General features: G+C 36.8%; 1 protein-coding gene across 1 annotated transcript in view; it reads right to left on the minus strand.

Annotated features, from left to right (window-relative positions):
- Nucleotides 1-23,954, minus strand: part of MINDY2 (MINDY lysine 48 deubiquitinase 2) — a 71,960-nt gene that overhangs the window by 33,171 nt on the left and 14,835 nt on the right. Inside the window, exons 3-4 of the mRNA XM_061182072.1 lie at nucleotides 13,717-13,781; nucleotides 4,543-4,701 (exon numbers count right to left, since the gene is read on the minus strand). Coding sequence (XP_061038055.1) covers nucleotides 4,543-4,701; nucleotides 13,717-13,781 — 224 coding nt within the window. The remainder of the gene's footprint in view (nucleotides 1-4,542; nucleotides 4,702-13,716; nucleotides 13,782-23,954) is intronic.

Genomic DNA, 23,954 nt, shown 5'->3' on the forward strand with positions numbered 1-23,954 from the left:
TTTTTGACTTAAAAGTCTATTCTTTCTGATATTACTATAGATACACCAGCTTTCTTTTGATTAGCAACAGTATGGCATCTCTTTTTTCTCTTTTTATTTGCAATCTATCTGTTTAACTTCAAACTGTTTTATATATGTCTCTTGTAACAGCAACTATATATATTTTAATCCGGCCTCAGAATCATTGTCTTTTAACTAGAGCATTTAGTCCTATTGACATTTACTATAATTATTCATATATTTGAATTTATTAAATCTACCATTCCTTTACCCTTTCTTCCTTCTTTTAGGATTAATTTTCCCCCTTCTACTAATATAGAAGTTATCCACTATGTTTTCTATTCTTTTCACGGTTACTCCAAAAGACCATTATCCAATAGAGTACACTGTAATAATGGAAATATTCCAAATCTTTGTTGCCCAGTAAGACATCCACTAGCCACACGTGGCTACTGAGCAATTGAAATGTGTCTAGTGAAACTTAAGAAGTAAATATTTAATTAAGTTTAAATAGCAACAGTTGGCTACCATGTTGGACAGAGAAGTTATAGGATCTATCACATCTACCCCTATCATATCAAATTCAGAAGTTAATACTCTCTTCTTGAACAATTAATTCTAGGCCCTTAGAATACTTTACCCTTCTCCCAACTTATGTTATTATTTTTGCATATGCTAATGTTGTTTAAACCCCAAAAGATAATGTTATTATTTAATACAGTCAACAATCGTTTATATTTATCATGTTATTTTTCTCTCTGTTCACTCTTCCATCTGGGATCACTTTCCTTCTTTTCAAAATCCTTGCATAGAATTTCCATTAATGATAGTCTGCTGGCAGGAAACTATCTTAATTAATCTAAAAATGACTTTATTTCTCTCCATTCTTGAAAGATAATTTTTCTGGGAATAGGAAATAGGTTAGCATTTGTCTTCTTTCAGCACATTGAATGTATGATTTCCACTGTCATCTGACTTCCAATGCTGCTCTTTTTTAAATAATTAATTAATTTATTTATTTATTTATTTATTTTTGGCTGAGTTGGGTCTTTGTTGCTGCACGTGGGCTTTCTCTAGTTGAGGTGAGCGGGGGCTACTCTTTGTTGTGGTGTCTGGGCTTCTCATTTTGGTGGCTTCTCTTGTTGCAGAGCAAGGCTCTAGGCATGCGGGCTTCAGTAGTTGTGGCTCATGAGCTAGTTGCTCCGCCGCATGTGGAATCTTCCTGGACCGGGGCTTGAACCCGTGTCCCCTGCATTGGCAGGCGGATTCTTAACCACTGTGCCACCAGGGAAGCCCCCAATGCTGCTCTTAAAGAGTTAATTATCAATTAATAATGGAGAAACACCTTCCCGTGGCTGAACTATGGTGCCCGCCCACCATCCAGAGAATGACTGACATTTATTTGCAAGATAATTATTTGCAGTACACATAATCATAATACAAAGAACTAGCCAGTTCTGAGAGATATTTCATAGAGACCTATGGATTTCAAATTTTGCTTTGTTCTGTTTTCTTTCTCAGCATCAGAATCCTTCTGTCACAAAACAAGTAAGTAAAATAGATAAAAAGCACAGCTCTCAGGCCCAAGAGTTTGAAAACCACTGTGTAGACCAGAAAAGTCTGATGAAAATTTTCTGTCCTATATTAGAGTACCTTTTTTTCTTTAAGCATATGAATTCAACTGTTTGCCAGGCAATATGTAGCTACACATACAGTCAGAGGGATGATCTGAGTCCAGTTTTTAAGAACTCAGGCTTAAGTTCCTTAGGTCATAAGTTCATCCTCCTCAAGAATCTAGGCTACCTGGCATTGCCATCTGCCAGGATCCAACATGACTCACCTTGGAGGTTTCAGATGCTGGACATATTTAGACTTTTCAGTGATGTTCTCAGAGACAGAGTGCCAAAAAAAATACAGATGCCCTGCTTACAGTAAGCCACCCTTCACTGACCAGAATACCAGTTACCTTTACCAAAGGACAGGGATGAAGAAACACTACCAAATCCTTGCTATTATGATCTCTCCTCCCCTATAGGTAATGCATGCATGCATGCATGTTTCATTCCATCAGTTAATATCTATTGAGAACCTACTATGTTCCAGGCACTGTTCTTAACAATGAGAAATAAGAGCCCAGCTCTTATAAAACGTACACTCAGACTTCCCTGGTGGCGCAGTGGTTAAGAATCCGCCTGCCAGTGCAGGGGACACGGGTTCGAACCCTGGTCCGGGAAGATCCCACATGCCGTAGAGCAACTAAGCCCGTGCACCACAACTACTAAGCCTGCGCTCTAGAGCCCACAAGCCACAACTACTGAGCCTGCATGCCACAACTACTGAAGCCCGCATGCCTAGAGCCCATGCTCCTCAACAAGAGAAGCCACCACAATGAGAAGTCTGCGCACTGCAACGAAGAGTAGCCCCTGCTCGCTGCAACTAGAGAAAGCCCATGCACAGCAACGAAGGCCCAACGCAGCCAAAAAAATAATAATAAATGAAATAAATAAATTAATCAATTAAAAAAAACAACAAAAACATGCACTCTACTGGAAGATGAGAGTCAATCAAGTAAATAAATAAATAATAATTCTAGATAATGACTGGGGGAAAAGAGGGTGACTAATTTCAACAAGGGAAGGCCTCTCTAACAAGGTGATATCTGACCTAAGACCTGAATAATGAGGAACTAGAAATGGGGAGATCTGGGAGAACAATGTGTTAGGGTAGTAAAACAGTGTTCCACAGTGGGCAATCAGCTAGTACAAAAACCCGAGCTAGAAATGAGCTTGGTATGTCTGAAAAATAGAAAGGCAGCTGGTGTTGTTGGAGGGTAGTAAAAAGGTGGGAGAATTACATGAGGTGAAGTTTGACAGGAGGCAGAGTCTAGATCACGCAGTATATCATAAAAACTCTAATAAAGATTTTGTATCTTATTTTAAAGAACGAAATAATGCCATTTGCAGCAACATGGATGGACCCAGAGATTGTCATACTGACTGAAGTCAGATAAAGACATATATCATATGATGTCGCTTATATGTGGTATCTAAAAAAATGGTACAAATGCACTTATTTACAAAATAGAAATAAAGGACTTCCCTGGTAGTGGAGTGGTTAAGAATCTGCCTGCCAGTGCAGGGGACACGGGTTCAAGGCCTGGTGTGGGAAGATCCCACATGCTGTGGAGCAACTAAGCCCGTGCGCCACAACTACTGAGCCTGTGTTCTGGAACCTGCAAGCCACAACTGCTGAGCCCATGCGCCACAACTACTGAAGCCCGCATGCTCTAGGGTCTGCGTGCTGCAACTACTGAAGCCTGCGCGCCTACAGCCCGTGCTCCGCAACAAGAGAAGCCACTGCAATGAGAAGCCCGCGCCTGGCAACAGAGAGTACCCCCACTTGCCACAACTAGAGAAAGCCCGCACACAGCAATGAAGACCCAACACAGCCAAAAATAAATAAATAATAAAATTAAAAATAAACAGAAATAGAGTCACAGACGTAGAAAACAGACTTATGGTTACCAGGGGGCAAAGTGGGGGGAGGGTTAAATTGGGAGATTGGGCTTGACATATACACACTACTATATATAAAATAGATAACTAATAAGGACCTACTGTATAGCACAGGGAACTCTACTCAGTACTCTCTAACGGACTATATGGGAAAAGAATCTAAAAAAGAGTGGATATATGTACATGTATAACTGATTCACTTTGCTGTACACCTGAAACCAACACAACATTGTAAATCAAATATACGCCAATAAAAAGTAAAAAAACAAAAAGATTTTGTATCTTATTTTAGTTACACTGGAGGCTTTTAAGGAAAAGAGTAGGGCGCAGGGATAAAGGGGAGGGTTTATTTCACAAAGATCACTCTGACTGCCAAGACAATTCACTGGGGGGAAGAATAACCTTTTCAACAAATGGGGCTGGTACAACTGAATATCCACATGCAGAAGAATAAAGTTGGATCCCTTCCCCAACCATATACACAAATCAACTCAAAATGGATCATACTCCTAAATTAAGCACTAAAACTATATACTCTATACTTACATACTTTATATATTATAAATATACAAAGAACTCTTAGAACCCAGTAACAAAAAGACAAATAGCCCAATTAAAATTGGGCAAGAGATCTGCAGATATTTCTCTAAAGAAGATATGCAAATGGCTCATAAGCACATGAAAAGATGATCAACATCATTAGTCATTAGAGAAATGCAAACAAATCCACACTGAGATACAACTTTACACCTACTAGGATGGCTGTAATCAAAAAGATAACAATAACAAGTGTTGTTGAGGATGTGGACTCAGCTTCGTAGTTGGCCTCTAACTCCATGAAATTATAGTCAGAAGTCTTGGGCAGATTTAGCAGTCTGGAGGACTGTGCTCTTAACCTCACAATGTGGCTAATTTCATGTAAAAGCACAAAAACATAAGTATCAGAAAATATAAATCTAGATTAATTTGCCAAATTAATAGATTTTTACTATATTTGTGTTCATATAATTTAAGATTTTCTACTTACCTGAGGGTCCACTAGCCATCCATGGTACAAAGGAATATCAAGAAGATCAAATACTATGCATTCTGGTGTATATTCAAACACTCGAACACCAGTGAATTTTACATTTACATCCAAGCCTGTCTGTAGTTTGTGCAGTACTGCCATAGCATCACTCATATTCTGAAAATAGAAAGGGGAAGAGAAAAAATGAGGAAAATCAAACAACAACAAAAAAGATATTTAAATGCAGGCACATTTACTACAAATTTTCCATTTATCCAATTTATTCATCCCTTCAATTTTTATTATTAAGTACCTACTATGTGCCAGGTACTAGTATGAGTTCTAACGATAAAATAGTGGATAAAACAAAGTTCCTAATCTCATGGAACTAACATTCTACTATGAGAGACAAATACATAAATTATAAAGTCAAGTATTAGTAAGAAAAATTGAACAGGATAAGGATGTACAGAGTGAGAGGGGTGAGGGACCTATTTTTAGACTAGGAAGTCCAAAGACAAAATTTCTAGTCAAAGAGGAAGGCCTCTCCCACTTCTAAGTATATTCCTAAAAGAATTGAAAGAATTTAAAGCATCGTCTTGAAGAGGGATATGTGTACACCCATATGCATTGCAGCATTACTCACAACAGCCAAGAGGTGGAAGCAGCTCAAATGTTCATTAACAGATAAATGGATAAAGGGAACATAGTATACATATACAATGGAATATTATTCAGCCTTAAAAAAAAAAAGAAGGAAATCCTATTACATGCTACAACATGGATGAAACTTGAGGACATTATGCTGAGTGAAATAAGCTGCTGCAAAAGAACAAATACTGTATGACTCCACTTATGTGAGATATCTAGAGTAGTCAAAATCATGGAAATAGAAAGTAGAATGGTACTTGTCAGGAGCTGGAGGGAGGGAGATCTGGAGAGTTGTTCAACGAGTATAGAATTTTAGTTTTACAAGATGAAAATGTCCTAGAGATGTTACACAAGAATATAAATACAGTTAACACGACAAAACTGTACACTTAAAAATGGTTGAGAATAAATTTTATATTACGTTTTTTAACCACAATTTAAAAAAAAGAAAGAAAGAAAAAGAAATGAGCTATCAAGCCATGAACAGACATGGAGAAAATTTACATGTACATTACTAAGTGAAAGAAGCCAATCTGAAATATACTGTATGATTCCAAATGACACAGTGGGAAAAGGCAAAACGATGGAGACAGTAAAAAGATCAGTGGTTGCCAGGGGTTAGGAGGAGGGAGGGATGTACTGGCAGAGCACTGCGGATTTTTACGGCAGTGAAAACTATTCTGTAGGATACTATAAAGGTGCATACATGTCATTATACATTTCTCAAAACCCAAAGAATGTATAAACACCAAGAGTGAACCCTAATGTAAACTATGGACTTTGGGTAATAATTATGTATCAATGTAAATGGTGGGAGATGAAGTGTGAGAGAAAGAGGCTGGATCACAAAGACTTGTTGGTCAAATTAAAGAGTCGTTCTGTCCACATCAGTTTTCTCAATAAACACGGTCATGTAAGTGTGTAATGAAGATTATTTTAAAACATGTTTTTCTAAATGCTTTAATATATTAAATATGGACATAATTTAGAGGGTATATTTGATGGAACAAATAAAAACCAATATATAAAATTTGATAAAATTTTATTGAATCCTTACTGTTAATCAGACACTGTGCTACATACTAAAGATATAAAATAGGAGTAGACTATAGCCTACTGGAGGGCTTATAGTAGAAAGGGTGAACATGAAATAAATCCTTTTATATTAAAATTAGGGACTCTCACTGAAATCTGAGAAGGACAAATTTAGGTCATAATAACAAAGTTCTGTTTTACCAATTAACTTATAAAATTCCATGCTAAGAGACTATACAGACTGAAAACAAATTATTCAAATGTTTTAAATTTATGAATGAAGAATTTATAACAGGATAACACTGTTATATACTCTTTGGCTTTTGTCAGTTTCACCTCTAATAAGTATAATCCCCTAAAACAATATATTTTCTCAGTCTTCCTAAAAGTTGAACCCTTGAAAACAATCAGCTCACATTTTTTTCCTTTCAGTGTTTTAAAACTTCTCCTAAAGTCATAACAATGATGAATGTCAGAAAATAGTAACAATAATGAGCCACTGTAGGATTATAGTTCTACTATTGATACTACTGATTTTTTTCTGCTATTTGTTAAATTCTTAGTTGCCAATCATCCAGTTTCCTTCAGGGGGAAGTATAATTTCTAACAGCTCCTGGACTCAAGCTTATACCTTTATGTATCTTCTACGTTTTTAATAGATTATATAATGTTAAAATAACTAAGTTAATACAATTAATACTCTCCATAAATAAAACTGATAAAAATAAACAAATTTATAAACAAAGAGTTAAAAAGAGTATTTTGCCATCTTGTTCCTGAATCCAAATGGGTGCTTACAAGAAAGGATTACTACTCCTTTAAGCCAGTAGTTCAACTGTTTCTTAGAATTTTTCTTAACGTGGTGAAATTTTAAATTTAAATATAAGCTATATTTTAAAAATATATTTGCAGTCATATAAAAACCTGTCATAAACACACACACACACAGTATTTTCTTGTGTTGTCATCATTAAGCAAAACTGAAAAAAATATGCTCTTTGTTTATATTATGATTTCTGGTAAAAGGGTTTTTAATTAGGAAGACTGCAGCTCTGCATTGGTCTTTCTAAAATTTAGGCTTAAACATTTCTGCTCACACAAAACCATACAAAAAGAACATTGTTACGTCACACCTGTGGAACATTAAACACCAGCTTAGACTCAGTCTTATCAGCTTGGTACATACTATCCTCAAAACTAATGGTAATGCAATCACAATACATTATAAATAGTTTTAGAGCTTATTTTAAATGCAGGGTACTTTCTGTCTGACATGTTTATAAGAAATGCAAGTGGTTGTTAGTGTCTGTTTCAACTTTGAAGCAAAACTTTACTTCCAATCATTTTCCAAGAGTCTAGATCACCTTAATGGAAACATATCCTGAGACTGCAAAACAGACTTGAAACAAAGGGCTGATATCATTTGCAAATACTCATCACTCAAGATTTTCTCAAAAAACAAATACTGTACGCTAACACATATATACGGAATAAAAAAAAATGGTTCTGATGAACCTAGGGGCAGGACAGGAATAAAGACGCAGACATAGAGAATGGACTTGAGGACATGGGGATGGGGAAGGGTAACCTGGGACGAAGTGAGAGAGTAGCACTGACATATATACACTACCAAATGTAAAATAGATAGCTAGTGGGAAGCAGCTGCATAGCACAGGGAGATCAGCTTGGTGCTTTGTGACCACCCAGAACGGTGGGATAGGGAGGGTGGGAGGGAGACGCAAGAGGGAGGGGATATGGGGATATATGTATACATATAGCTGATTCACTTTGTTATACAGCAGAAACTAACACAACATTGTAAAGCAATTATACTTCAAATAAAGATGTTAAAAAAATAAATAATTAAAAAGTATTTTCTCAAGACTGTGCAACAGAAGTAAAATGAATTTTGAGGTTAATGTGAAACTGCAACTATGATCCATAATTTCTAATTTCAAGTTTTTGTATTAATCATAATAGCCTTGTTGATTTCAATAAGAAATGATACAAATTTGATAAATAAACGATATAAATTTAACCATAACACTTTATACTTATAAAATATTTACTGGTTTTATATATTGAAGGTTAGCCTAAGATTTCATTTGAAAAGAAGTTTCCATTGTGAAAAGTGTTTGGAAATCCTTGCTTTAAGCTACAAATTCCAATAGAATTTAAATGTTTTGGCATACCTATTTGGCTTTAGCTATGGATTTCCTACCTTACACAGTGATGCAATGCAACATACTGGCTTTTCCATTTTATTAGGACTAGATTATCTGAACATTCAAATTCAAGAAATTTTGCAATACCAAATGAATTTTGTTTTCTTTTTGCCATTTGAATACTGGTGAAAGTATGTAGTAAGGGTTACTTTGAAAGTAAACATAAAGGTTCCAATGATGTCTGTTTCTTCCCTGCCTGATACTTCTTCCACTGTAAGAACCTGACTTCTTCTTGACTTCCATTGTCTAACAAAGGAAGAATACTGAAGAAAATGAAGCTCTGCTTGCTTTCTTACAGCTCCAATAATTTTGAGCCCAGTGGTCCCCTCCTATATTACAGAATAGTATCTCTAAAGAACATGCCAAGCAATGTAGACACATTGAAACTATGAAACAGCAGATTTAGTCCTAATGACATACCCCAGACATCATTTGCTGAACTGTTTCCTACATATAATTTAACTGTAAAATATACACAAATGAGGAAAGATAAATCAATAACAAATTCACTTGAAAGTCAATTTTTTCAAGGAAAATACCAAGTTATCATTCTACATAGGTGTGTAGAACGATATCTATGTTTCATTCTACATTGCATATAGGTTCACATAAAAGAGAGATCAGCAAAGTATGGCCTGTGGGTCAAATAAGGCTGTGAGCTAAGAATGGTTTTTACATTTTTAAAAGGGTGTAAAAAGAGAAAACAAAGAATATGCCCAAAAAGCCACTGAGACTCCCTCTTGCGAGAGCACCGGAATCACAACCAACTGCTGAACAATCATGGACAGGAAGACACTGGAACTCACCAAAAAAGATACCCCACATCCAAAGACAAAGGAGAAGCCACAATGAGAGGGTAGGAGCGGTGCAATCACAATAAAATCAAATCCCATAACTGCTGGGTGGGTGACTCACAGACTGGAGAACACTTACACCACAGAAGTCCACCCACTGGAGTGAAGGTTCTGAGTCCCACATCAGGCTTCCCAACCTGGGGGTCCAGCAACGGGAGGAGGAATTCCTAGAGAATCAGACTTTGAAGGCTAGCGGGATTTGATTGCAGGACTTTGACAGGACTGGGGAAACAGAGACTCCACTCTTGGAGGGCACACACAAAGTAGTGTGCACATTGGGACCCAGGGGAAGGAGCAGTGACCCCATAGGAGACTGAACCAGACCTACCTGCTAGTGTTGGAGGGTCTCCTGCAGAGGCGGGGGGTGGCGGTGGCTTACTGTGGGGACAGGGGCACTGGCAACAGAAGTTATGGGAAGTACTCCTTGGCGTGAGCCCTCCCAGAGTCTGCCATTAGCCCCACCAAAGAGCCGGGTAGGCTCCAGTGCTGGGTCGCCTTAGGCCAAACAACCAACAGGGAGGGAACCCAGCCCAACCCATCAGCAGACAAGTGGATTAAAGTTTTACTGAGATCTGCCCACCAGAGCAACACCCAGCTCTACCCACCACCAGTCCCTCCCATCAGGAAGCTTGCACAAGCCTCTTAGATAGCCTCATCCACCACAGAGCAGACAGCAGAAGCAAGAAGAACTATAATTCTGCAGCCTGTGGAAGGAAAGCCACATTCACAGAAAGATAGACAAAATGAAAAGGCAGAGGACTTTGTACCAGATGAAGGAACAAGATAAAACCCCAGGAAAACAACTAAATGAAGTGGAGACAGGCAACCTTCCAGAAAAAGAATTCAGAATAATGATAGTGAAGATGATCCAGGACCTCAGAAAAAGAATGGAGGCAAAGGTCAAGAAGATGCAAGAAATGTTTAACAAAGGCCTAGAAGAATTAAAGAACAAACACCTAGAAGAGTTAAAAAACAAACAAACAGAGATGAACAATACAATAACTGAAACGAAAAATACACTAGAAGGAATCAATAGCAGAATAACTGAGGCAGAAGAACGGATAAGTGGCCTGGAAGACAGAAAGGTGGAATTCACTGCTGTGGAACAGAATAAAGAAAAAAGAATGAAAAGAAATGAAGACAGCCTAAGAGACCTCTGGGACAACATTAAACGCAACAACATTCGCATTATAGGGGTCCCATAAGGAGAAGAGAGAGAGAAAGGACCCAAGAAAATATGTGAAGAGATTATAGTCAAAAACTTCCCTAACATGGGAAAGGAAATAGCCACCCAAGTACAGGAAGTGCAGAAAGTCCCAGGCAGGATAAACCCAAAGAGAAACACGCCGACACACACAGTAATCAAATTGACAAAAATTAAAGACAAAGAAAAATTATTGAAAGCAACAAGGGAAAAACGACAAATAACATACAAGGGAACTCCATAAGGTTAACAGCTGATTTCTCAGCAGAAACTCTACAAGCCAGAAGGGAGTGGCACAATATATTTAAAGTGATGAAAGGGAAGAACATACAACCAAGATTACTCTACCTGGCAAGGATCTCATCCAGATTCAATGGAGAAATCAAAAGCTTTACAGACAAGCAAAAGCTAGGAGAATTCAGCACCACCAAACCAGCTCTACAACAAATGCTAAAGGAACTTCTCTAAGTGGGAAACACAAGAGAAGAAAAGGACCTATAAAAACAAACCCAAAACAATTAAGAAAATGGTAATAGGAACATACATATCTATAATTACCTTAAACATGAATGGATTAAATGCTCCAACCAAAAGACACAGGCTCGCTGAATGGATACAAAAACAAGACCCATATATATGCTGTCTACAAGAGACCCACTTCAGACCTAGGGACACATACAGACTGAAAGTGAGGGGATGGAAAAAGATATTCCATGCAAATGGAAATCAAAAGAAAGCTGGAGTAGCAATACTCATATCAGATAAAATAGACTTTAAAATAAAGAATGTTACAAGAGGCAAGGAAGGACACTACATAATGATCAAGGGATCAATCAGAGAAGAAGATATAACAATTGTAAATATATATGCACCCAACACAGGAGCACCTCAATACGTAAGGCAACTGCTAACAGCTATAAAAGAGGAAATCGACAGTAACACAACAATAGTGGGGGACTTTTAACACCTCATTTACACCAATGGATAGATCACCCTGACAGAAAATTAATAAGGAAACACAAGCTTTAAATGACACAATAGACCAGATAGAGTTAATTGATATTTATAGGACATTCCATCCAAAAATAGCAGATTACACTTTCTTCTCAAGTGCACACGGAACATTCTCCAGGATCGATCACATTGTGGGTCACAAATCAAGCCTTGGTAAATTTAAGAAAACTGAAATCATATCAAGCATCTTTTCCGACCACAACGCTATGAGATTAGAAATCAATTACAGCAAAAAAAACATAAAAAACACAAACACATGGAGGGTAAACAATACGTTACTAAATAACTAAGAGATCACTGAAGAAATTAAAGAGGAAATCAAAAAATATCTACAGACAAATTACAATGAAAACATGACAATCCAAAACCTATGGGATGCAGCAAAAGCAGTTGGGATTGACATATATACACTAATATGTATAAAATGCATAACCAATAAGAACCTGATATAAAAAAAAATTTTTTTTTAAAAGATGACATAAACAGATGGAGAGATATACCATTTTCTTGGATTGGAAGAATCAATATTGTTAAAATGACTATACTACCCAAAGCAATCTACAGATTCAATGCAATCCCTATTAAATTACCAATGGCATTTTTTACAGAACTAGAACAAAAAATCTTAAAATTTGTATGGAGACCCAAAAGACCCCGAATAGCCAAAGCAGTCTTGAGGGAAAAAAATGGAGCTGGAGGAATCAGACTCCCGGACTTCAGCCTATATTACAAAGCTACAGTAATCAAGACAATATGGTACTGGCACAAAAACAGAAATATAGATCAATGGAACAGGATAGAAAGCCCAAAGATAAACCCACGCACCTATGGTCAACTAATCTATGACAAAGCAGGCCAGGATATACAATGGAGAAAAGACAGTCTCTTCAATAAGTGGTGCTGGGAAAACTGGACAGCTACATGTAAAAGAATGAAATTAGAACACTCCCTAACACCATACACAAAAATAAACTCAAAATGGATTAAAGACCTAAATGTAAGGCCAGACACTATAAAACTCTTAGAAGAAAACATATGAAGAACACTCTTTGACATAAATCACAGCAAGATCTTTTTTGATCCACCTCCTAGAGTAATGGAAATAAAAATAAACAAATGGGACCTAATGAGACTTAAGAGCTTTGCAAAGCAAAGGAAACCACAAACAAGACAAAAAGACAACCTTCAGAATGGGAGAAAATATTTTCAAACAAATCAACAGACAAAGGATTAATCTCCAAAATATATAAACAGCTCATTCAGCTCAATATTAAAGAAACAAACAACCCAATCCAAAAATGGGCAGAAGACCTAAATAGACATTTCTCCAAAGAAGACATACAGACGGCCATGAAGCACATGAATAGATGCTCAACATCACTAATTATTAGAGAAATGCAAATCAAAACTACAATGAGGTATCACCTCGCACCAGTTAGAATGGGCATCATCAGAAAATCTAGAAACAATAAATGCTGGAGAGGGTATGGAGAAAAGGGAACACTCTTGCACTGTTGGTGGGAATGTAAATTGATACAGCCACTATGGAGAACAGTATGGAGGTTCCTTAAAAAACTAAAAATAGAACTACCATACGACCCAGCAATCCCACTACTGGGCATATATCCTGAGAAAACCATAATTCAAAAAGACACATGCACCCCAATGTTCATTGCAGCACTATTTACAATAGCCAGGTCATGGAAGCAACCTAAATGCCCATCGACAGACGAATGGAAAAAGAAGATGTGGTATATATATACAATGGAATATTACTCAGCCATAAAAAGGAACAAAACTGGGTCATTTGTAGAGATGTGGATGGATCTAGAGACTGTCATACAGAGTGAAGTAAGTCGGAAAGAGAAAAACAAATATCGTATATTAACGCATATATGTGGAACCTATAAAAATGGTACAGATGAACCGGTTTGCAAGGCAGAAATAGAGACACAGATGTAGAGAACAAACGTATGGACACCAAGGGGGGAATGTGGGGGGGGCGGGGTGGTGGTGGTGTGATAAATTGGGAGATTGGGATTGACATATATACACTAATATGTATAAAATAGATAACTAATAAGAACCTGCTGTATAAAAAAATAAATAAAATTCAAAAATTCAAAAAAAAATCCACTGATAGAGACCAATGAATATATCTGTAAGTAAAAATTAACTATCTTAATATAACAAAAATTGTATCTATTACCTGCTCATAGTTTAAACGTTGAATTTCTGAAATTTCTTTTGGCTTTGCATCAAGCATGTAATCTCCTGTAAAAAGAAATTGTAAAGTTGCCTTTTAAAAATATTACTTTTTTTCTAATTACAAAGGTAATATATTTTAATTATAAATTGTAGCAATAGGTAACATAAAATATTGACCCCCCCTATTCAGAGAAAGTCAATGTTAACTGTTAGCTAAGGTCTCACATATTTTTTTCAGTGTACATCCTATGTTTTGAACTTTCTTTTTCTTCCTCTTTATATTTAAGCATCTTTCCATGTCACTACAATAAAGCTCTAAAAGGTTTTTACCAAGTTGCACTGCTATCAGCAAGATAACTATTACCCCAAATACCTTTCCAAGAATGGGTGTCATCAGTCTTCTAAATGTTTGTCATTCTTAGAAGTAAGCAAAAATTTTTTTTGCATTTAAAAAATTGGTATCTTAGTGGTTACCAGTGAGGAAAGGGGAGAGAGAGAGGCAAGAAAGGGGTATGGAATTGAGATACAAACTACTATGTATAAAATATATAAGCAACAAGAATATATTGTATAGCACAGGGAATTATAGCCATTATCTTGTAATAGCTTTTAATGGAGTATAATCTGTAAAAATACTGAATCACTATGCTGTACACCTGAAACTAATATAATATTGTAAAGCAACTATACTTCCCCCAAATTGATATATTTTTATACATGTATTTTCATCTGGTATCACCTTTTTAATATATAAATGACTTTTAAAAAAATAAATTTATTTACTTATTTATTTTTGGCTGCATTGGGTCTTCGTTGCTGCACGCGGGCTTTCTCTAGTTGCGGCGAGCAGGGGCTACTCTTCATTGCAGTGCGCGGCCTTCTTATTGCAGTGGCTTCTCTTGTTGCAGAGCACAGGCTCTAGGCGTGCAGGCTTCAGTAGTTGTGGCATACGGGCTCAGTAGTTGTGACTTGCGGTCTCTAGAGTGCAGGCTCAGTAGTGGCGCGTGGGCTTAGTTGCTCCGCGGCATGTGGGATCTTCCCAGCCCAGGGCTTGAACCCGTGTTCCCTGCATTGGCAGGCGGATTCTTAACCACTGTGCTACCAGGGAAGCCCCTATAAATGACTTTTAGTATAAGTGATACCTTTTAAATATATGTAGCATCATTTTAATATATGCAGTAACTTTTTATCCATGTTTTGCCTTTTTAACTATGTATTAATTATATATACTTTTCTTTGAATTGCCTGCCTATACAAGTATCATTTTTTTTTTTTTTACTGAACCATAAAAGCTCTTTTTCAGTTAGAGGAATTAGAACATTTCCTGTTATACATGGTAAATTTTTTTTTTTCCCATAATGGCTTCTGACTTTATGGTGATGTTTTTTGCTTACTTTTCACCATACAGAAATATTTAATTTCAGTATAGTCAAATTCTTCTATTATAGCTTCTGGGTTTGATGGGTTTGATGTCATGTTAGAAAGATTTTCACCTCTTCAGAGTATACAAACATTCACATATACTTTCTTCATGTAATTTTATGTTTGTCTTTTTTTACGTTTAAATCTTTAATTTATCTGGAATTAATTTTGATATAAACAGTGATACATGGAACTAACTTCTCAGCCAGCCTCCCAAATCACTAAGTTGATAAATTGTTTTATTAACTTTTATTTTCAAATTCAAAATAAACTTCTAAAGACTGCATCAAGTATTCTTTTAGGGACTTCCTTGGTGGCACAGTGGTTAATAATCCGCCTGCCAGTGCAGGGGACATGGGTTTGAGCCCTGGTCCGGGAAGCTCCCACATGCCAAGGAGCAACTAAGCCCATGCGCCACAACTACTGAGCTTGCGCTCTAGAGCCCGTGAGCCACAACTACTAAGCCGACGAGCCACAACTACTGAAGCCCATGCGCTTAGAGCCTGTGCTCTGCAACAAGAGAAGCCACCACAAATGAGAAGCCCATGCACCGCAACAAAGATTAGCCCCTGCTTGCTACAACTAGAGAAAGCTGCACACAGCAACGAAGACCCAATGCAGCCAAAGATAAATAAATAAATAAATAAGTTTTTAAAAAAGTATTCTTTTAATCTCTCCAACTCTGATAATAAAGGAATTCCTATGAACATCAATATATTATTATTTTTGCTTTTATTTAGAACTTTAAGATGGCAAAATCTAACTAATAACAATTTTATTCCACCATAGGTACAGGAACTCTAAATCACTAAATTAATTCATTCACAGAAATATATAAGCAAGTGTATTTAACAAAATATTTTTGAATCCTTACTATACATGGCACATTGTATATTTACATGTTGAGATTTTAATATAGCATTTAACTGAAAACTACGCTTTGAGTAAATTTTATACATTATTTATTCAAATAATTGAGAACATATTTGCTATACTTGTATCCTATATCTCATTTAAGTTCTGTATTTATCCTGATAAAAGACTGTAGTGTATGCTTTCCTACAACTTTAATAGGGTCAGGATGCAGAGCATTACATAATTCAATACTAAATGACCCTAGATATGCTATAATAGATTAAAGCTTAGGTGCTAAGAATAGAATAATTACTGGGAAAGACTCAGATAAGCAACTCCTCTTTTCCTGAGGTCAGAAAAGATCTTTAGACAAGAGAAGAATGGCCTGACTAAGGAAGGCAGCCTCTTTGATGGACCTCAATAAGCCCTATAGCCTGGTATTCATACCTTTGTATAATCACCTTCCCTTGAGTGTGGATTGGATTCACTTCTAGTGAATCAAATACCACAGAATTAATGAAATGTCACTTACAAAATTATAAAAGAAAATATTGTGTAGTTTGTCATGGTGCTTTCTCATTTGTTCACTCTGAGGAATGCCACCTGCCATGTTCTGAGCTGCCTTTTGGAGATGCCCATGGCAAGGAACTGAAGGAAGCCTCTAGAGAGAGAGCCACAGAGAGCCACAGTCAATGAGGAACTGAGAACCTCAGTCCAACAACCTGTGAGGAACTGAATCCTGCCAACAACCAAGTGAGTAAGCTTGGAAGCAGATCCTCCTCAGTTGGGCCTGGAGATAAGACTGCAGCCCCAACTGACACACTGACTGCAACCTCATGAGAGACCTTAAGCCAGAGTCACTTAGCCACACCGAGATTCCTGACCTACAGATACTGTATGATAATAAACGTTCATTGTTCTAAGTGACTAAATTTTGGGGTGATATGAAACAATAGACATCTGTATTTTTAGGAAAGTTTGTAATAGAGAATTAGATATTTTTAAAAGACTGATTTTGAGTTTTTAAGGGAGCATCTTTCAGTTTTAGATATCTAAATAAATCATCTCTTAAGAATTCTGTCTAGCTTATCTAACCTTTATAACAAAATTGGTCAACAATACTACTTCAATCAAAAATATTTATTGAGGGACTTCCCTGGTGGTGCAGTGGTCAAGAATCTGCCTTCCAATGCAGGGGATGCAGGTTCGATCCCTGATCGGGGAACTAACTAAGATCCCACATGCCGTGGGGCAACTAAAACCACACGCCGCGACTACTGAGCTCACACACTCTAGAGCCCGCGCGCCCCAACTAGAGAGCACTCATGCTGCAACTACTGAGCCCATGGGCTCTGGAGCCCGCGTGCCACAACTAGAGAGCTCACACGCTGCAACTACTGAGCCTGCGTGCCCTGGAGCCCGCGCGCTGCAGTGAAGAGCCTGTGTGCTGCAAAGAAAGATCCCACATGCCGCAACGAAGATCCTGCATGCCGCAACTAAGACCTGACACAGCCAAATAAATAAATAAATAAATAAAACATGTTTAAAAAAACAGTATTTATTGAAAGTCTATTCCGTGTTTAGCAACAGGTTAATGTATTTGGAAATGAGTGTTTCCCTTAAAAAACTAATAATTTGGTTGGGCAAAGAACATACAGGAAACAGAATAAAATAACAATAAGGCATAATATAGTGTAAAATGTAATAAATGCCTTAAGTACCAAGTGATTTTGAAAAGAAATATTGATAAAGCCTGTAGCACTTAGAAATATCCTTTGTAGGGGGTAGTATCTAAAGCGGATTCTGAAAAATTGGCAGAACTTGCCAAGGCAGTGAGGGGAAAAAGCATTCTTTGAGGGAGAAAGAATGATGGAAAAAGCAAATATAAGAAACATCATGCTATACTGGCAGTTTATAAGGAGGTTTATACATAAGATTTATGTTGCAGAGTGGTGGGAAATATGGCTGGATGGGTAACCTTGATCAGATTATAGAAAATCATAAATAATACATCAGTAAGTTTGGCTGCTTGTGAAAGATCGTAAGGGAATCTTTCTGTTTTTAAGTAGACAAGTGAAGGATGAAATTGGTGCTTTAAGAAGATAACACTGATATGTAGGCTAATTTGGAGAGTAGAGGAAACAAAAGAGCTTGCAATAAATCACATTCCGAAGTACCAGTATACAGAGAGAGGAAAGAATTTCAAAGAAAGAATCCATAAGACTTTGCTATTAATGGGATATTTCAGACAAACAGATATTAAGAAACAAAAACCTGACAGCTACATTAGGCCAAAAAAGGAAGAGAGGGTTTGGCAGTAGGTAGTAGGTAACTTATCCCAGGTGAGCATTTGGAAAAGAGGAGACACAGTCAACTGTGGGCAAAATTAAAATGCTTCAACATTGACCTCCTTTTATAGTATTTATGTTCAAAAGATAAAATAAATTATCTTTTAAAAAGTCAGACAGCACCATCATCCCAACAACTATTTTCCTTACTATATAATACAATGCTAGTCTCACCATCATACAAACTGTCTTGGATGGTTAAAATCATAGTGTATATTCTAGTTTGTGTTGTGTTTTACCTCATCTTCCTAACCATTTTCTGCCTTCCACCTACACTTCTTCCCCACTTTATTAGACCTCCTAGCACTTACTAGGAGCTTTCATGTTGCTTTCTTGAGGCCAAAGCCCTCCAACAAGCCATGTCCATGTTTGGCCCTGCTCTAATACTCCAGTAACAGAAATTTCCAAATTAAAATTCCCTCCTCCTCTAACCTTTGACAATCAAAATTCCCATTCCCTGTAGTTCCTCAGCTAGGTACTAGGAAAACCTTTAATGGTTTCTTTACAATCTTTCTACTAGTGTTTGCTTATTAATGAAAAAGTATCCCTGGTTCCCCCAGAGAACTGGAGTAATCTCAAGAGAACAAAATCCAAATAGCTTAGAAAATTAAACAATTTGTTTTGGCAGGATTGGCTTTAAATAAAGTTTACTTTTGGCGAGGCAGAGTTTTCAGAATCTCTCTTCTCACGTTATTCTTGCTCACTTCTCTCCCACCTCCCATTAGGATCATAGTACTTTCATGCTGTCCCTGTACATGAGTCTCCTCGCCCAGGACTTCCAAACCTCTTTAGCTACCCTAGATCTAAATATTACTTCATCAATTTTTCTTTTTCCCTATAATTTAAAAAATTCTCTACCCTATGTCCTGCTTCCTCAGGGATTTTTAAAATCTAACAGTTAGATAAATTTAAGATACCAAGATGCACTAATTATTTTCTTTCCAAGAAAAATACCATGTTAACATTTTCTTAGTACATTTATGCAGCCGCATTGACTGTATTGTTGACACCTCCAAATAACTTGTCCACAGTACATAATCAGCAAATATTTGCTGGATAAGAAAAAGGAAAAAAAAAAGGAAGAGACAAGTAGTAGGAATTTAAAATACTCTATCAAAAACACTTGAGTGGTGGAAAGGGAGAAGGGATATACTTTTGAGAATACTAGCCTTTCAGCATTTTAAAAATCATATTAGAAGGTGTCCAGATGGAGAGAACACATTATTTAATCTTTCTGAGCTTTGGTTACCTCATCTGTAAAATGAAGAGGTATTATAATTTATGATGCTTTTATTTCCACTCCAATCTTACCCTTTTATACTATTAGTACCTCCATTCATATGCCCTCTGCCTCTGCTCATGGGTCTCTGCCATTACAACTGCATTCTTTAGCTACGGGAACTAACAGCAAAAGAGCTCATTTTGTCTCAGAAGGTAGAATAGAAAAAGGCAAGTAGAGTGATGGTAATAACTAGCAGGCAAGAGGTTAGGTAAATGGCATTGGTCTATGATAGCACAGACAGCAGAGCCAGGATAACATAAGAAGCTGTGGAGTGGCAGCACAGTTTAAGGTTAGCACTGTCCAACAGAAATATAATGCAAGTCACAAATGCAAGCCCATATGTAACTTTAAATTTTTAGTAGCCACATTAAAAAAAGTAAAAAGAAGAAGTAAAATTAATTTTAATAATATATTTTATTTAGCCCAGTATATTAAACGTCACCCCTGCTGAAACTTCCCCCCCCCCACCCCCGTGGAAAAATTGTCTTCTACAAAACCAGTCCCTGGTGCCAAAAAGTTTGGGGACCGCTGCTCTAACCCATGCATTTCAGCAGGGGCGATGTTACCCCCAAGGGGGCAAAAACTGATTCTTGGAGGGTAGGGACAAAAGTATCTTAGATATTATAATGGTTTGTGGCCTTCAAAGGGCCACAGAACATGAAGAGACATACAGTATATCTGTGGTATTAAAATTTCCTGGAGTGAGTGATTAGGACAAAGATGTCTACAAAGGCTCCTTAGAGGGGCAATACTGAAAAAAAGGTGGAGAAACACTGCTCTACCCAATCTGTGCATGCTGGGAAACTTTAGGAGATGATCCTGGACCCACGTCTCTTCTCTATACTTTCTCTCTTAATGATCTCATCAATTTCCACAGGTTTAAATACCATTTTTATACTAATGACTCCTAAATTCCTATCTTGAATTTCAGTGTCCTCTGGAACTCATGGTCTCTCAAATCTTCTAAGTATTTTCTTTTCTTAATGTTTCCTTCATCTTCTGCCTAAATGAAATTTGGCTCTGCCTTGATGACACTGCAGCCCTCTCAAGTGATGTCTTTTCTCTCTCATGCTTCTTTACCGGTGAGCCTGGAGGTGGATCTACTTGCTCCTTATGGTCATTCTTTCTCTCCCTCCTCCCTAAAACTCCTCAGTTTTAAAACTCATGCTATCATATAATACTACCCATTATCCACCCACCTGGTTATAGTTCTCTACCAACTTTCAGGTCAATCTGCCTCATTCCTAGCTCACTACCTCTCTATAACAAAAATCCTGCCATAATTTTTGATAATTTCAATACTCATACAGATGACCCATCTAATACCCTGGACTTTCTGTTCCTTGACCTCTTTTCCAACAAAAATCTTATATTCCACCTTATCTCAGAAACTCATTCCCTATGATCATACGACTTTGTTATTACCAGGCTCCAAAAATTCTTCAGCTGTATCAGGGCCTACAATCCACTAAATCCCATCACATTTTTCTTCAACGTATTTATATCCTCATTTCCTCTTTATGCAACTTAAATATTATAGCTCATCATTATAACCACTCTCTACACATACCTTCAATTTCCTAGTCTCTTTCTTCAACATACTCACTTGGCAAAAACCCAGCTCTGGTTAAATCCTGCTCCTCCACTATTCAGGCCTATACTCATGCAGCTGAGTGTGACTGAAGAAATCATACCGCCAATGTTGGCTGGTCTCACTAACCCCAGTGGTAATGCCCAGGAATCATACTTCATCTCCCCATTCACCTCCAACTTGTCTAGGCAACTATTTTATACCTTCCTTCTCATCTTCAACAACTCCTCCTTCATCTTCACTCTCAGCTGATGACCTGGTTTCCCGTTTCACTGAGAAAATAGAAGCACTCAAAAGACCTTCTATAAGTTACCACACCCACATCTGTCCACCTACCTGCATCTATTTTTAATACGTTCTATCTTCCCTCCTATTTCTAAGGATAAAGTATCTGTACTGCCTAAGACTAATACTTCTATTTGTCTAAAATACTCTTTTCAATTCCTTTCCTTCAATTTTCTCTTTTTAAAAACAGCTTTATAGAAATGTAATTCACATACCATATAATTAACCCATTTAAAGTGTACAGTTCAATGTTTTTAAAGTATATTAATAGGATTGTGAAATTATCATCATGATCTAATTTTAGAACATTTTGGTCTCCCCTTAAAGAAACTCTATACCCATTAGCAGTCAATCTCTATTTCCCCCCTATATTCCCAAGTCCTAAGCAACCACTAATCTACTTTCTGTCTCTAAATTTGCCTATTCTGGACATTTGATATAAATAGAATCATATAATAAGTGGTATTTTGTGACTTGGCTTCTTTGACTTAGCATAATGTCTTTAAGGTTTATCCATATTACAGCATGTATCAATACATTCCTTTTTATGGCTGAATAATGTTTCACTATACGGATATACTACAGTTTGTTTATCCAGTCATCAGTTGATGGCTATCTGGGTTGTTTCCACTTTTAGGCTATTATTAATAATGCTGCTATGAACATTCCTGTACAAGTTTTTGTGTGAACATGTGTTTTTACTTCTCTTGGGTAAGTTGTAGGATCATAGGTAATTCTATATTTAGCTTTCTAAGGAACTGACAAACTGTTTTCCACAGTAGCTTCATTATGTTACATTCCTACTGGCTATGTACAATATAAGGGCTTCTAATTTTCCCCTGTGCCCACTCCAGTCAGGTTTTTATCCTGTGGACTCGTTGAAGTTACCAATTACCTCCTTATGGCTCAATCAATGGTCAATTTTCAGTCTTCATCCTGCATGGCCTATTAGCAGCATTTGATTCAACTAATCTCTAACTCTTCATTGAAACTCTTCATTTAGATTCTAGGAAATCAGTCTTCGGTTTTTCTTCTACATAGTTGAGCTTCTACCCATTCTTCCTTTTCCTCAGCTTCTAATCACTGGCACATCCAAGATTCAGTCCACTGATCTCTTCCCTTCTCTATCTACATTCATATTATTTGTGACTCAGTCTGTCATTTATATATGTTGTCTGTTCCCAAATGTGTATTTACAGGCTAGATCTGTGCTGTCCAATACAATAACTAGAAGTGACATGTGGCTATATAAATTTAAATTTAATTAATTAATAAAAATTTAATTTAATTTAATTTAAATTTAATTTAATATTGTTCCTCAGTCACATTAGCTATATTTTAAGATATCAAGAGCCCCATGTGCCTAGTGACTATGAAACTGGACAGCACAGATACAGAACATTTCCATTGACACAGAAAGTTTTACTGTACAGCACTGAGACCTCTCCTCTAGACTCTACATTTATATATCCCACTGCATCCCTGATATCTCCACTTGAATGCCAATAAACATCCCAAAACCAAAATCCTGATATTCCTCCCTAAACATGTTCTTTCCATTTTTTCCTGTTTCAGTTGATGGTAACTCTGTCCTTCCAGTTGTTCAAACCAAAAATCATGGGGTAACCCTTGACTTCACTTTCACTCCACATTCAACTCATCGGCAAATTCTGTCAGCTCTATATTCAGAATCTGACCATATTTTATAATCTCCACTTCTACTACCCTGCTTGAAGCCACCACCATCTTTTGCCAGTTTTAACAGCTTGCTAACCAATCTCCCTGCTTCTGTCTTTACACCACTAAGTTCTATTTTCAACATAACAGCCAGAGAATTCTTGTTAAACTCAAAGTCAGATCATCAGTCCTCTGTTCAAAATCCTTTAATGGCTTCCCAATCATCCACAGCAAAAGTCAAAGTTGCTATAATAGCCTAGGGTACTGTATGATATGATCCCATTACCTCTAATCTCATCTCCTAATACTTCCCCTTTGCACAGTCCTTGGCAGTCATACTGGCTGTTCATCAAAAGCACTAAGCATATTTCAGCCTTTTCCATGAAATATAATTTAGAAATCACAAAGTTTAAGAATCACCAAGCTAGAGTAAAAGAGGTTTAAATAGAAATTCTATTTCCAGACATCTAGATATTCAAAGTAATCTACACTTAACTATGAGTTTCCCTAGCCAGTGAACGGGATTAAATGACATTAATCACATAAAGAAAAAGGTCTTCCAAAAGCTCTAATCTCAATTACTTCACTAAACCTACACCTCACACAAAAAAAATCAGTTAGCTAGTTGTCTGGAATGGCATAAATAAACTAATCAGCTAATAAGATTTTTTAAAATAAAAATTTAATTACTAAACAACTGTAAGAATATGGATTAAGATTTCCAATTTGGTAATAGTATAAATAGTATAAATATATAAATTCTTATTTGCTAAATTGTA

The sequence above is a fragment of the Eubalaena glacialis genome, chromosome 2, assembly GCF_028564815.1.
Source record: "Eubalaena glacialis isolate mEubGla1 chromosome 2, mEubGla1.1.hap2.+ XY, whole genome shotgun sequence".
Lineage (NCBI taxonomy): Eukaryota > Metazoa > Chordata > Mammalia > Artiodactyla > Balaenidae > Eubalaena > Eubalaena glacialis.